General features: G+C 36.7%; 3 protein-coding genes across 3 annotated transcripts; 1 reads left to right on the top strand and 2 right to left on the bottom strand.

The window, feature by feature from the left end:
* Positions 1–2,993: 2,993 nt before the first annotated feature.
* On the bottom strand, positions 2,994–5,172 carry LOC133717547 (desiccation protectant protein Lea14 homolog). Its single transcript, XM_062144266.1, has 2 exons — positions 4,670–5,172; positions 2,994–3,570 (listed from the first exon to the last, which is right to left on the bottom strand). The coding sequence occupies exons 1-2, from the start codon at positions 5,080–5,082 to the stop codon at positions 3,243–3,245; spliced, it is 741 nt and encodes a 246-aa protein (XP_062000250.1). The 5' UTR covers positions 5,083–5,172; the 3' UTR covers positions 2,994–3,242.
* A 3,294-nt stretch (positions 5,173–8,466) lies between these two features.
* LOC133717740 (probable WRKY transcription factor 24) lies at positions 8,467–10,063 on the bottom strand. The gene is made up of 2 exons (XM_062144459.1): positions 9,472–10,063; positions 8,467–8,829 (listed from the first exon to the last, which is right to left on the bottom strand). Exons 1-2 carry the CDS (start codon positions 9,972–9,974, stop codon positions 8,652–8,654), a joined length of 681 nt encoding a protein of 226 aa, XP_062000443.1. The 5' UTR covers positions 9,975–10,063; the 3' UTR covers positions 8,467–8,651.
* A 3,938-nt stretch (positions 10,064–14,001) lies between these two features.
* LOC133714304 (mitogen-activated protein kinase kinase kinase 20-like) lies at positions 14,002–15,016 on the top strand. The gene has a single exon (XM_062140400.1). It carries the CDS (start codon positions 14,141–14,143, stop codon positions 14,876–14,878), a length of 738 nt encoding a protein of 245 aa, XP_061996384.1. The 5' UTR covers positions 14,002–14,140; the 3' UTR covers positions 14,879–15,016.
* Positions 15,017–15,195: the final 179 nt, after the last annotated feature.

Here is a 15,195-nt window from a genome sequence, read left to right as displayed (position 1 = left end):
CGTAATTCCTTCCTGTCCGGCGGCGAGCCTTTTGCCGACGTCGGACGGGTCTTTGTCGGCCCGTGTGGGTCTGGAGTAAGAGCCGGTTTCCTCGGTCGGCATCTTGTTCGAATAGGGGAGATTGCGGTGACGTTTCGTGAGGTGAGGAAGGGGAGATCGAGGCGGCAGCCGGAGTGTGGTTTGTCCTTTGCTGACTTGGTCGGCGGATTGGCTTGGTGGCGCAAGGTTGGAGATTGCTGGGTGGTACCGTGCTCGTGGCGGTGTGGTCTGGATCTGTTCAATTCTATCTGATCTGGATGGGGTCTATTCGATCTGATCTGGGGACAGAGTTGTGGTGCAGGGGCAGCGCATCTCCAGGGCGTGGCAGGGATAGCGACATGATGGTGGGTGGTGTTGTGGTAATGGCAGCACGATTCCGATCTGCTCGGTTCAGTCAGATCCGGATTGGTTCTGTTTGATCTGTCCTGGTGTTCGATCAGGAATGGCGACCTGATGGTGGGTGGTGCTTGTTGGCGCAAACAGGGAAGATGGAGAGCAGGCGAAATGGCCGGTGATCGGAGTAGGGGAGACGGAGATGCAGTTGGGCTGGGTTTTGTTGTTGGGCCCTTGTTGGTGGGCCGGTGTTCCTAGAGTTTTAGAGTTTGGTTTTAGGGTTTGGTTTTATTTTATTGTTGGTAATAAGAAGACACTACTACAAGTGTGGCAGAGACTTTCTTCTCTTTCGCAGTCTTGGGGGTCGTTCCTGTTCTGGAGTTGGGTCAGTAGAGGTGGCGAAAAAGTCTGGCATAGACAATCATCCTTGGCCTTCTAGTGGGTTCTTCCTGTCTGGGATCGGGTCGGAGGCGATGGCGTTTTGGAGCAGTGGTGGATGGATGGTGTTGACAATAGGGAGGTGATGGTGTTGGTTTTTTAGTCCCAGGTCTGAATGTCCGGTAATCCCTTTGGTTGAGTTCAGGTCACAACGAGTGTTGGCTTGGTCGATCAAATGCTGGTCAGGAGGACTCTGGTTGGTGAGTTTAGTGTCGACACAAGTGAGTTGTCTAGCTTTAGAGTTATTACTGGCTGGACGAGATGTTAAGGATTCACTGCTCCTGCGCTTTTGTCTTTGTCATACAGTTGTAGTGGCAGTTTAGAGTCAGTCACTATAGAGTTCCAGTGTGAAGTCTAGAGGCCATTTCTGGGTTAGAGATGTTGCCTAAAACTCGTTGTAAGCAGTTCATTATTAATGAAGTTCTTATTTGATCAAAAAAAAAAAAAAGTTTACTCCTTGTTTTTTCAGTTTTACACCCAATAGGTCCATTCCGTTACATTCCGTTAAATTGTGCCGTTAACTTCCTATTTTAAGGATAAAATTACTATCATAGCCCTGACTTTCTCTTTCTTTAATTTTTTTAATTGTTTTTATTATTCTCTTTTATTTTTTCTTTCTTTAATTTTTTAATTGTTTTTATTCTTTTTTTTTTCCTTCTAATTCATACCAATAAAATTACTATTTTATCTTTTCTTTAATTTTTTTTAATTGTTTTTATTCTTCTCTTTAAATTTTTGTAATTGTTTTTATTCTTCTCTTTAATTTTTTTAATTGTTTTTATTATTCTCTTTAATTTGACACGTTTACTCCTTGTTTCTTCTATTATGACTAATTTTATGGGGTGTTTGGGTGAGCCGCAGAAGAAATTAATTTGCTGCTTGAGGCCAATAAAATTAGTCATAACTTTTAATATGACTTTTATTAATTTTTTTAATTTTTTATATTCTTCTCTTTTATTTTTTCTTCTGAGCACCAATAAATTACAAATTTTTTAATTGTTTTTATTCTTCTCTTTAATTTTTTCTTTTGATTGGCACCAATAAAAGAGAAGAATAAAAACAACTAAAAAAAATTAGTAATTTTATTGATGCGAATCAGAAGAAAAAATAAAAGAGAAGATTAAAAATAATTTAAAAAATTAATAAAAGTCGTATTAAAGTTATGACTAATTTTATTGGCGTCAAGCAACAAATTAATCTCTTCTCCGGCTCACCCAAACACCCAATAAAATTAGTCATAACAGAAGAAACATGGGAGGGACTATAATACTAATTTTTATCCTCAAAAGAGAAGAATAAAAATAATTAAAAAATTAAAGAGAAGAATAAAAACAATTAAAAAAAATAGTAATTTTATTGGTATGAATCCGAAGAAAAAAATAAAAGAGAAGAATAAAACAATTAAAAAATTAAAGAAAGAAAAAATAAAAGAGAAGAATAAAAATAATTAAAAAAATTAAAGAGAAGAATAAAAACAATTAAAAAAATTAAAGAAAGAGAAAGTCAGGGCTATGATAGTAATTTTATCCTTAAAATAGGAAGTTAACGGCACAATTTAATGGAGTGTAACGGAATGGATCTATTGGGTGTAAAACTGAAAGAATAAGGAGTAAACGTGTCAAATTAAAAGGAGAGGGACTGAAGTGTTTTTTCAGCAAAAGTTCAGGGACTAAACAGTATTTAGCCCAATTAAATATATTGGGAAAAACAACCTGGTTGTAGGGAGAGTTGTTTCCCTTTCTTTTCTTATTTCTTTTTTTTAAGTTGAGGAAAATAAAGAAATTGAAAATGCAAAGACACTGTTAATTCTGGATCTTGGGCTCCTTAATGAAACTATCTAGTCCCCACATTGGGTGATGAAAATTGCCCAAAATTAGTTTTGATTTTCAAAGCACGCCAATTTTCGACCAGAAATGTTATAACATGGAGTCATTGACACATTTTTGGACACTTTCCGAGCCTCGGAGGCAAAGGAAAAAACGGATTAAGAGTTCTTTGACCCTATACTAGGATGGACTAAGATGTTAGCAATAAGGATGGTACAAAAGTTACACATAAGGCACATGTTTAGACTGATTAGCACCAAATTTATAAGTTAATTAGAGAAATTGACAAATCAAATTATGGAGTGATTACATGGCTAATAGAGACTAGTTAATTACTTTACCAAGTACGAATTAAGATTCAATAAGAAAGTAATTCTGGAGAAAAATGATAAGGCGGAAAAGTACAACCTACATATAAATTGCTTTCTTGAATGTCAAAGAAAATGAACAGTTCACATATAACAATTTCTTCGAAATTATTATAAAACCAGAAATCAGGTTTCTTGGCCTACAATAAAAAATTTTTAAGTTACTCGATCATTGATTCATTCATAAGATCGAAGAGTTCGACTTTAGCACTTCCTTTACCGATCAGTCCTCACCAGTCTATTTATCTGAATCCTTATCTTTTTCTTTTGAATCGTTGTCTTTTTCTTTTGAATCCTTCTCCTCCTCCTTTGCTCCAAATACTAACTCCTTTAAGGTGGGAAGCTTGATCTCACCTTTCCTGGATAGTGGTATGGTAATGTTCCCAATTACAGGAAGGTCAATGATGAGACCCAGTTCCAACTCATAGTCAATGTCCCAATCTGTAGCGATGTCCTTAACCAAAGTCATTATTATACTGTGTGGCACCTTCACTGGTACATCCACCTGAGTATCACCGCTTGCCTTTATCGATCCAGGGTCTGGAATTCTCCCGGAAGCGATCACACTGCACAGCAATTGATCAGAAACAACATCAACGAATTTTAGGATGGAAATTCTAGATTCTAGAAATCATTTTTCAGTATCGACTAACTATTGGCGTCATCTTCAACGTTGAATGAAGTTCCAAGTTCGCATCCCTAATTCTCCTCCAAGATAAGAAAAAATGATAAAAATCTCTTCATTATGTTTGTACGTGGCTTGAAGGATTTGATTTTGAATGTACAGAATGAAATTTCATGCCAATTTGAGGGTTTTTATATACAGTTTAAGACTTTGAAAGTCTAATGTGAAAATGAACATATATATGAAGATACCAAAAAGATATCACTGTAACTAATTCTGATAACATAGTTCAAATTTATAATGAACACATTTATTAATATAAAGAAACATTACCAACTAATCAGCAAACAAATGAAGCCGACTGCCCGACTACAAATCGATAAAGTGGGGCATCTATACAATTAGAACGGAGACCGTGAAGTCTAAACAACTCTTGTACACCCTTCAAAAAATAAAAAAAAACAACTCTTGGACAAGTTGCCGTGTTATATAACACAACACATTTGACTCACCAAATCACATGACCTATGTTTTTCTCTTGAAAGCCTTGACTTAAAAATCAAACCCTAGACTTTGGTTTTTTGGTCTCTCCCTTTTTTTTTTAAGAATGAAATAATTACATTATAAAACAATCTAGATAAATACATGGACAAGTATTGTAGAGAATCCAAGACACGCTCATCCGCAACCTAAACATGAAAGCCTAGACTTCGGTTTGGCACGCAAGCTATGTCCATTTCAAAAAAATGTCTACACTAGAAAAATGACATGGGGATTATGCAAAATAACAAAGACTGGATCGTAGGGCATATATATAGCTCTAGCGGGAGATGAACATTTCTCCTCATACCCGAAATTTGAAGTTTACATTTTCTCTCTAGTATCGCTAATGATATGCTAATCAAAGGCAAGAGATGTACCAACCCTTTTAGATCTAACCATGATAGCATGGCAGCACATGCTACATATATCTTCAAAACCAAAACCAGATCGATGTGGGAAATAATTACATTAGGGAGTTGAATGAAGTAATGAATTACCTGCCAATGCTTTTGAGGGTGTAATCGATCTCACAGATGGGGATGGAATGTGAATAGGGATTTTTGATGTTAACCTTGGCAAGGTAATCGGCAGAATCAAAGCTCACCTTCTTGAAATCAACATCGACCAGACTTGCCTCTGGCGTTGGCACATTTGCTATCTTCTCTGCCACATAGTTCTTCGCCTTGTCTATCAACGACTCCTCCGTTTTAACCTCCTTCGCCTCCTCCTCAACCTCCTTCTTGGCCTCCTCCTTCGATTTAAACATTCCCATCAAAGACCTGTCCCTCTTACCCTCATCCGCCTCCTCCTTAACCTCCTCCGTCGACTTAACCATTTTCATCAGCGACCTCTCCGTTTTGTCCTCCTCCTTATTAACCTCCTTCTCCACATCCTCCGTCGACTTCAACATTTTCAAAGCACAAACCAAATAACCAAGAGATAGAGAGCTCTCTAGCGATGAGAATTAGCTAGTTGTTAAATTTTGGCCGGGATTGTGTGTATATATGGCTTTTAAGGAATCATTTTGACGCTTTTGAATTGTCTATTTAGGGTTGAGATGGGATCTCTTTCCATATCTCAAGGGTGGAGAGTGATGATGAGTGATATGGCTGTATTTTAGGTCAAATGAAGCCTTTCCATGTACGTACGCTCCACCAACCAATTTCCTCTTTTTTAATATTACGATTTTTTTTTAATATTACAATTTTATTCCTTTTCAAAAAAAAAATTTACGATTTTATTATTTAATTGACATTTTGACATTATTATTTTTAACTTATCTCGTAAACATAGGAGTACATTTGCAAACACCGTTGGCGGTTGGCATTATGGTTTTGTTTAATTTTAAGGAAATGTAAGATTCGAATGTCTACTAATGGCTAGCTAATTATTTACTAAAAAAAAAAAAATCCCTATAGATAAACGTCATAAAAAGAATATACGAAACTAAAGTTGACACACCTAGTAATGATGGTTAACGTTTGGTATTCAATGCAAAATTATTTGACAGATGGTCTTTCACGTTTGTGAATCGAAGGTGGTATTTTGTGATCCTTTGTTTTATTTACTAACCAATCTTCATATGAAGTTTAATACGGAAAATCATTTGAGTGTTATAGTTTTTTTTTTTTTTTTTTTGATGAAAAGAGGTCAGCCCATTATATATATTCAGCAAGCAGTACAAAACGAAACACCTCTATGAGGTCGATAGAAAGAATCGTTCCTTAGAGAACCCTAAACACCTATTCTATAACAAGAACAAGCCCCAGGCCACCCCGAGCAGTGGCGGATCTAGGATTCAAAAATAGGGAGGGCTACATATTTTTTTTAGTACAATTATGCACAGGTGCGCGAATGCAAGAGTGGGGAGATGAGAACCTGAGAGTTCAAGTGTTCAAAGATTGAATGTAGTCCGTAATTTAGGCATTTTTGTGAAGAAGAAGAACAAGAAGAATGAGAATTTGTGATGGACAGAGAGAATGGGAGAGCCAGAGAGGAGTTTGACTTCGATAATTTGAGAGTTCGTGTGGGCTTCGTTGAACAAACATACATATAAACAAAAAATATACATCATAAAAAAAATTTCAACCCAAAAGTTTGTTTTGAATATAAAGCCATGGATAGGACGAAATAGCTAGCAAATAAACTCAAGCCCAATCTGCAAAGTTAACTCTATAAACTTGAACTGATTACTCGGCATTCGAATGAGGCCAAGCTCCTGGCCGAGATACTGAGATAGCACAACAATTGATAAAATGATCAGTATTGAAATCAATTAAACCCACAACAATTGCACAACAGAAAGAAGACCCACTGATCGACCTTAATAAGTTTTGAAATCAATTAAACCCACTTACCCACATCAATTAAACATTTAAACCCACATCAATTAAACATAAATTAAAGTATACATCTAATTTTTTTTTTTAAGCCTGAAAATCTCGGACGGGCTCCAGCCCACCCAAGCTACTACTTAGATCCGCCGGTGACCCCGAGTACACCCACCTTTTAAGGAAAATAACACACCTTTATTTCAAACAAAGATCAACCATCCTCCGAAGCAAATAGTAAAATGAATCCTCAGAGAAAGTGATCTTTGCGACCTAACAAAATGTAAGCAATAATGGAAGTAAATGATGAGCCCTCATCCTGCATCTCCAATTCTAGACTGCTCCCCAACTAAGGATTTGAGTGTTATAGTTGGCAAAGTCTATCCTCTTCTTCCTATTATTATTATTATTACTACTATTTTTGTGGCAAAAAATTTAGGGAGAGGCTGCTCCCCAACTAAGGCTTTGTTGAACCACCACCAAAGTCAGCGATGTAAGAGCCTAACTTCAAATACAGCAGTTGACCGCAGGCAGATTATGAGATTGAACAGATCCTGCTGGTCCCAAGGTTTCCCCACTTGAAGAACCCGCAACCATTTGTGGATGGCCCCTTCTAGACTGATGTTTCTCCCTTATGTTGGTCAGCAAATTGATGGACCCATGAGCCCCACCGAGTTCTCCGATGGTGGCTGCAGAAGTGTTAACTCACTTGCCTACCAATAAAGACGTACTTTTTAAATCGTTGGGGCTTGAGTTTGGGTGGGGTTCCACTCAAACTCAAGCCTTCCAATCTTGCCAACCCTCATTGGCCTTGCGTCTCATTTATTAAAGAACAAAATTATATATATATATATATATATTTCAAAGAACTTGTTCGACACATTTGTTGATCATTTATCTTATGTTTCATACTTGTGTGATGAATATGGCTATTTTTGTGGGTGCAAAAACAATTTTTTTATTTTATTTTATAATATATATAGAGAGGGTGATTCTAGTTAGACCTCTCCATTTACTATTTGGACATCTTCTTCAATATTTCTCCCTTAATCTTCCAGTTTGGTCACTTTTTTTATATATTTTATTCTTGTCGACCTCCACACCACTTCTCTGGTTCTGGCTATATCCTGCGATTACATCTGCTGCCTTAGCTACATCCTTATAGCCTATTGTTTAATCGTTTGGAGGAAGGACATATAGTAATATATTCCAAGAATCCAAGTTTAGATATTTAATTCATGCTTTGGGTATGAAGTTCAATGGGAATATGATTTTTTTTCAAAACTCAATTGCAATGGATTAATGACTAATTGTCTAAATGAAGGGAATTCCTCGAATTTGAATGGTGGCAGAGATAAAGAGAAAAACTTGGACTAGATCATAGACCTCAATAAGAAGCTTGGTTCTTAGGACTGAAACTTTCAAGAACGGTGCAAACGCAGGGGAAGAGTTATCAGTCACATATATATCAAATTACTAATCAATAATTAAATTCTAACAATTGGGTGTTGCTTATGAATATATAACAATAGACATACCAATAATTTGATAGCTAATAAGAAACCCAGGTGAGAGAAAGTGTGAGGGAAAAGAAGATGGAGACAGAATTGGTTGTGTTTTTCTATATTTTTTTTGTTATTTAGTTTTCAATAGGGGTAAATTAGGAATTAAATTTTTACAAAAATTAGTGGAGGTCCATATAGCAAATCTGAAAGTCTGAATCGAATCACCCATATAGAGACGATGAGAAGAATGTTTATGCCATCGTTACGAACACTCATAATTTGGTATAGTAATTATTATTTTAACATGCATGTGTAGGTAAACTTGCGTTTTGAATTTGGGTTAGAGAACACTATAAATTACAAATTCATAGGGATCTTCTTTTCCGTTTTAGTGCAACATCAAATAAAAGAGACGTGAGTTAATTAGAGAGTTTTAGAACTATCATACATTTGAATATCATAAAACTTAAAAGTAAAGAGCCGTATACTTTTGTTGGTGCCACAAATGAGATGAAAGGAGGTTGGAAATTTGATCTTGGTTGGTGAGGGGGTTACAACGTGTTATAACAGTTAAAGAGAAAGTCATAATCACAGTACGTATTATGTTCATATAGCAAACCTTAGGGAGCTATATACACATTTAACTAGAACCTAGAGAGGAATTGCATTTGCCTCAAGAGAGGAGTTAGGGTTTCCATCAGTTTCTCACAGGGATGATTGTGAGTTCCTTCATATGTTGTCACCACGATGCTTGTGTCTTTTGATAGCCTCTGAATCTGCTTTTTCACATTACATGTGTGATGCGTGCAGCGATAGTAACTCCTACATAAGACCGTGTTTGATGTCAAAGAAAGAATCAGATCGACTATATATGATATATGTTTTATGCTCAACGCAACGAAAAAAGACAGATCGATCACACAACTTACTAAAGTTTTAAACATTTGGCTTCAAATTGTCACAATATATACCCTATGAGTTGATGTGAGTTTTTGGATATACTATTTCATAAGATTTACTAGGCCTAATTTAATGGTTGTTTCGTCTTGTAAATATTTAACCATTTCGGATTTCAGATTCCCTATACGTACATATTATGTATTCAACTTGCTTGTTTGAACAAGTAGAAGATCAATTATGTTTTGCTAGAAGAAAACTATCATATTTCATTAAAGTAATGTTTCTAACTTTTTTGTTTTGTGAACAATAAGTAAAGTATCTAACTGGATTCCATTTCTTTCAGAATGTAAAAGAGTTGAGCAACAATATATATTATTATGCAATATCTTTCCTGTCTCTAACAGTTTTACTTACTAAAATTTAGCTAGCTTAGTTACCTAATTCAACTATTCAAAGTCTAGAGTCTAGATGATATTTTCATGTACTTTTGTTTCTCTTTTATTTCTTTTCAAGAGAAAACTATAGCCATAAGTATTTGATAGAAAAACTTAAAGAATTAATTACCTGGGATATAAGCTGTTCTTGACGGCTTTCTGTCCATATTTTCTCCAACGGTAGCCATCATCAAGAATATCATCAGCGCTCCGAGTCTGAAATGCAAACCTAGGCCGAGTCGCTTTCCTCATCTTATAACCACCAACTTTCCTCTTCTTACAACCCTTTTGTTCCGAATCATCATCACCTTCAATAGTATTCTCACCAGCGGAGCCAGAGGCTGTACTGAGATCCACCATACCCGTCACAGCCCTATAGTTACTAATCTGATCATGACTGACTAGCCCATGATGACCTACTTGACCAGAGAGAAGGCTGATCCAGTCAATGTCTAGAGGGTTAAGGGATTGATGATCATGAGGCTGTAGAAGAGGAAGAGGAGGAGGGTTCAATCCTGAGGGTGTGAAGAGCTGGTAGGAAGGGTTTTGCGGCGGCAAGATTAACGGTAATGATAGCGGCGGTGTTGATGATGAGGTTGGAGGTGGATTCATATGTTCTTGACCTCCTTCCATAATTGGAAGGTATGCTTAAATGTAGTAAGAATGATGAGAGAAGAGCATATCGAGAAGTGAGAATGTTGGATAATGGATTATATATAAAGCTTTCAATTAACAAGTAGATTAAGGTGGTGGAAGGTGAGAAGAAGTTGGACTTACCCACTTTCAGAGAGAGAGAGAGAGAGAGAGAGATCAGAGAGAGATAGAGAGACAGACAGCATGCATTTGCATGCATAGATGATAACGATATGTATGGTAAGGCACGTCTTCTATTCTCCTTTTCTGAACTGAAAGGGCAGTTGAACAGAAGTAGTTGAGATGTAGTTGGCTTTGGCCTTTACCCTAGGGCACTACAAGAATACAAGATAGGGATCTAGTATTGCTAAAATCGATCATACATAGAAACAAACATCAGCCATATTCAAGTCTTCAAGATTATTAGCCACCTTCCAACCCCCAAAACTACAATTAATCTCTCTCTCTCTCTCTCTCTCTCTCTCTCTCTCTCTATATATATATATATATATATAGGTTGGGACAGGTGTTTATGCAATTTTATATGTTGGGAATTTAGTTTAATTATAACACATGTTCCCAATTACTGGTTACAAACTTTAGTTTGATTAGATATCGTTTACCGACCTAAAGAGACCCGCTCAGGGAGGGAAACGTCTTAGATTTGTAAGTCGATCACTTCATTTTAGCACAACGGCCACAACCGATCCTAATTAATGAAAAGAATTGGTATTATTCTCAACTGATTTCAATACCATTCTTGTCAATGCAATATAATTTTAATGGTAAAATATATGGTATTTCGGAATGTAATATACTTAAATTTTCTATAGTTAGATTCACTAAATTTAATTAATAATGAAAAATGTGGAGTATAGCATACCGAAGAGTACAGTACGTAGCATGTCTTGTATATTAGCTTCATCTTCAAGATTATCCTCACAAACAAGCAAACAGAAACAAAATACAAAACAAAAATCAATTTTTGCTGTTAATCACCGAAAATTCTACAGTGCACCAGATTTATTGATGCTCCTGTTGCCTCTAAAAATCACCTCGGCCAAGATAGCCGAGAGATCAAGGAACAAATGTCCTTCTCGATGAATAGTTTGCGGGGCGTGCCAGCACACGGCCAGAAGGCCAAGTGTGCAATTGTAGATGTAGTATTGACTTATCAAGCAATTGTTGGCCGAGGAAGGAACTGATTCTCGGCCGATAGTTCGCTGCCTTTGGATCAAGGACTTGATGGCTGAAGGTAGGGTGAATTGGGTGTGGTTGTGAGAGTGTGAGTGAATATGAATTGTCTGGTCACATGGCTTAAGTCAATTGGATCCAAGTAATAACAAGTAACAGTAAAAGTGAACTCATAACGAATGAAATCTTCAAGATTGATAGCTACTATGCGACTACGAACAGTAAATAACATGATCAAACAAATAAAGCATAAAGACAATAAGGAGCAAATAAAATATAATAACAACAAAACTAAAATCTGGAACGGCTGAAAATTATAAACTATTGTTTGAAAGAAACAAAAGAAATAATTCAAAATCGATACTAGGCTACAAAGAAAGTAAAGTAACTGAACTTGTAACTAGCAGAGCAAACTAACTAAGGAACATACGGAAATTCTACCTAAGCAAAAGGTAAAACGAAAGAGAAAAGCTTGATGGCTTGAGTTTCTGGAGTTGTGTGTGTGATGTCTTCTGTCGATGCTTCTATTTATATTGGCTGCTCTGTGACTTGAACTGATCTCTTGACTCTTTGAAGTTGAGTGCAATTCGGCCTCCTCTTGGCCCATTGACTCTATCTTGATTTGGCTCCAATACTTATCGTCGGCTGACTTGACGCTGGACTCTATCCTGATCGGCTCTGATGGTCGTCATCAATGGCTGTAATTAACCTTGAAGTAGACTATCTTGGATTGAACTCTCCTTATCGGCTAACGAACTTCAATTCGACTGAAACATGAACTTGATCAAATTTCATCTTTATCATTTATCGGCCTTCTCTATCAATCGGCTGCTTTCTTTCCTAGTTGCTGAGTCCAAGTTGGAAACTGACTTAAGTGATTTGAGCAATCGACCGATGGACTTTTAGACAATAAATCTCTTTTTGAATTGATGACTACGTACGGGCCGGCCGATAACTAATTAAAGGCCTAGCTTTGTCTAACTCGACTTGGACCAAATGTATTATCCAATTACTCATCGGCCGACATGTTTAGTCATCGGGCCATTCGTTTCTTGAGCGGCTTATTAAAATTTGAAGTCACTCAATGACTATTTGCACATTAGCTATGTCTGAGTGGACATGCAAATGTGGGTACAAACAGCTCCATGGTACATCATTTACATGAGATCATACTAGCTTTGTCATCCTAATGCTCTAATTTTTTTAACTTGTTACTGATCGAGGCTCCAATTAGTAATTTACAATATTACAAACTAATTTGTTTATTTATTATTAAGGTGAAAAAAAAGTTTAAAACTACAAACTAACTAAACTTCATGCCCCAACCTTGTGAAAACTAGATCCTCTAACTTTCTCAAGAATAAAAAATAAAAAGTTCTCCAAGACAATGATTTATACAAAAAATTGTGGACTATATAGCACACGATTTTTTTGCCAAAATTACATGTATTTATTCTCACTAAAATTTTTGCACCATTAAATAATGATTTTTAAGCACCTCTCAAACAGTCAAACTAATGAAACTCACAAATCATGACGATTTTTTTTTTCCAATTCTCAAAGTTAAAAAACAATAAGATTCATATTAAAACAAAAAAAATTGTTCGAGGTTTCCGTGATCCACCTATTGAAAAAGTTCTAAAATCTACTTATGCTGATGAGCTTATGGTACAAGATTCAATAAAAAAATAGTGTCAATAAAGTTAAACATGTTTTGACATGCCATTGCATTCCATAGGTGCCCCTATGTAGCTCCCAGCGTGTAAAACCATGCAAACCTCAATAGTCTTTTGTCGTTTTTAGATGTCCAACTCAATTATCCTTTTTTTTTTTTTTTTTTTTCATTTTCGTAATTGTAGATCTTTTGGCTGATCATCTTGTGATGAATCGTACTTAGTAGGTCTAGTATCACTCTATTGTGATGTTTGTGAGTTGTCGTGCTCATCTCTTCTTTTTTTATCATAAATTACACCCTAGCGGTACATAATGTAAAATTCTCAGGAACTCATTATTTAGATCTTGGTGGTGAAAATTTAATAGTCAACCTTTTAACTTGGAAGTCAATCATTTCACCGGAAAGTTAATACTTTAACTCGATAAAACCTTAGAAACCCATAATAGAATACGAGTTTGATTGTTCGTCGTACATAATTGTTCATATTAATTTGAAACCACGTGATTATTATGCATGTCATTGCCATTTTCTTTTTGAAAACGGTCATTGCCATTTCCTTAGATTGACAAGAATTATTAGGGCAATTTGTTAGTGCATCACATCACTTGGTACTATAATTGTATGAGCATTGATACATTAGGCACGATTAGAGAGATCTATGCTCTGATCTTGGCGCATCATTTCAAATATTATTTTCTTTTTGATATATTTTTCCATTCCCATCTCATTTTATTTTTCATTGTTATCAACTGTTTTACAAATATTAACCAATGAAGATTTTGTAATTTTATTTGATTGGTCATCAGTCATCAGCAGTAACTAGGGTGCATTGATATGATTAGTAGGGTTAGAGTATTAGACTATGCTAGGATAAACATGTCCGAGTAACCGAATAATACACGTTTTCATTCATATATTTTGTCAATTTCTATTTTTCCTTTCTGATTGGGATAGCATGGCATCCACGCACATCCAACAGCCATTTTCCAGCTAGAACTTATTTGTTGATAACGAAGTTTCCTCATTTCTCCTATATCCATTTCCTATAGGAATAAGGACTTCCAAACACCACCGACTTCCCTATTCCTGGCTATTATATAGAATCTTAGTCCGACAATCCATAAATGAGTCATCCGCCCTTTCCTGCAAATGGCGATATGAAGAGGAAGGCGGAACGCGGAAGTGAGTTTTGGTTCAGGTACGTTACAAGTGGATAAGAGAAAAGAAGATCGGAGAAGGAGGCTTCGGCTCCGTGTTCGTTGCATTTTCCAAGAGACCCTATATCAAGATCGACCACATGCCCGTGGCCATGGCCATGAAATCCGCAATGATCAAGGATTCAGATTCCATTCGATACGAGCTCAAGGTGTTTAGGGAGTTGAATAACAAGGGTGGTTCTTGCCTCTTCATCATTGAGCACTATGGTGAAGAGGTGACATGGATTGATGACGGGGAAGAGGTCTATAACTTGGCCTTGGAAGTTGCATGGGGAAGCCTTGCGAGGTTGATAAAGATTATCGGTCATGGGTTGCCAGAATCCGATGTGAGGCGGTACACCGGTGACATTCTTGAAGGGGTTCGACACATACACAAGAGTGGGTATGTTCACTGTGATTTGAAACCAGATAATATCTTGCTTGTGGAAAATGATGATAGTGCCTATACCTTTGTAGCCAAAGTGGGTGACTTGGGGTTGGCCAAGAAGGAGGAGGTTCAAGAAAGGTGGAGAGGCACTCCCATGTACTTGTCTCCGGAGACTGTCTTGTACAATGAGCAAGAACAAGCCAGTGATATTTGGGCTGTGGGGTGTATTGTTCTTGAAATGCTTGCTGGAGAGCGCCCCGGGAATCATTTCTACGGTCATGAGAGTGATACTCTCTACGTTGTTGATGGAATGGAGCCTAAAATTCCTGATACGATCTCGAGTCTTGCTAGGGAGTTTCTAGGGTTTTGCCTAGCCAAGGAAACTCCGGAAAGGTGGACAGCTGAAGAGCTTCTATCTCATCCCTTTGTGGCAAATGTTGTTAGGTACTGATCTAGTCCTAGTTTGGTTATATTAGGGCAATTGAAATTCCATTTGTAAGTTCTAAGGGATGAGTTGTAATCCGGCTTTCTGTGGCATTCAAAGACAGTTGTATATATAAAAGTTTGCACTAAACCGTTTGAAGAAATCTATTTCTTATGTTCACTTCTGTTTCTTCTTATCTTTGAGGTTAGGTGGCAAATGAAAATGGCAGAAATAGAACCACTAAATTCTTGTCCACATTCCCTTTTCTGCACAGATTATATGTGCATGCTGCCAAAGAAAATTCTTTTACTGAATCTCAAGTACTGCTGCAAACTACATGGCAT

This window comes from Rosa rugosa, chromosome 6 (genome assembly GCF_958449725.1).
Source record: "Rosa rugosa chromosome 6, drRosRugo1.1, whole genome shotgun sequence".
In the NCBI taxonomy this organism is placed as follows: Eukaryota; Viridiplantae; Streptophyta; class Magnoliopsida; order Rosales; family Rosaceae; genus Rosa; species Rosa rugosa.
The sequence above is the reverse complement of the archived record's forward strand: the minus strand, read 5'-3'. Positions and strand labels throughout refer to the sequence as shown.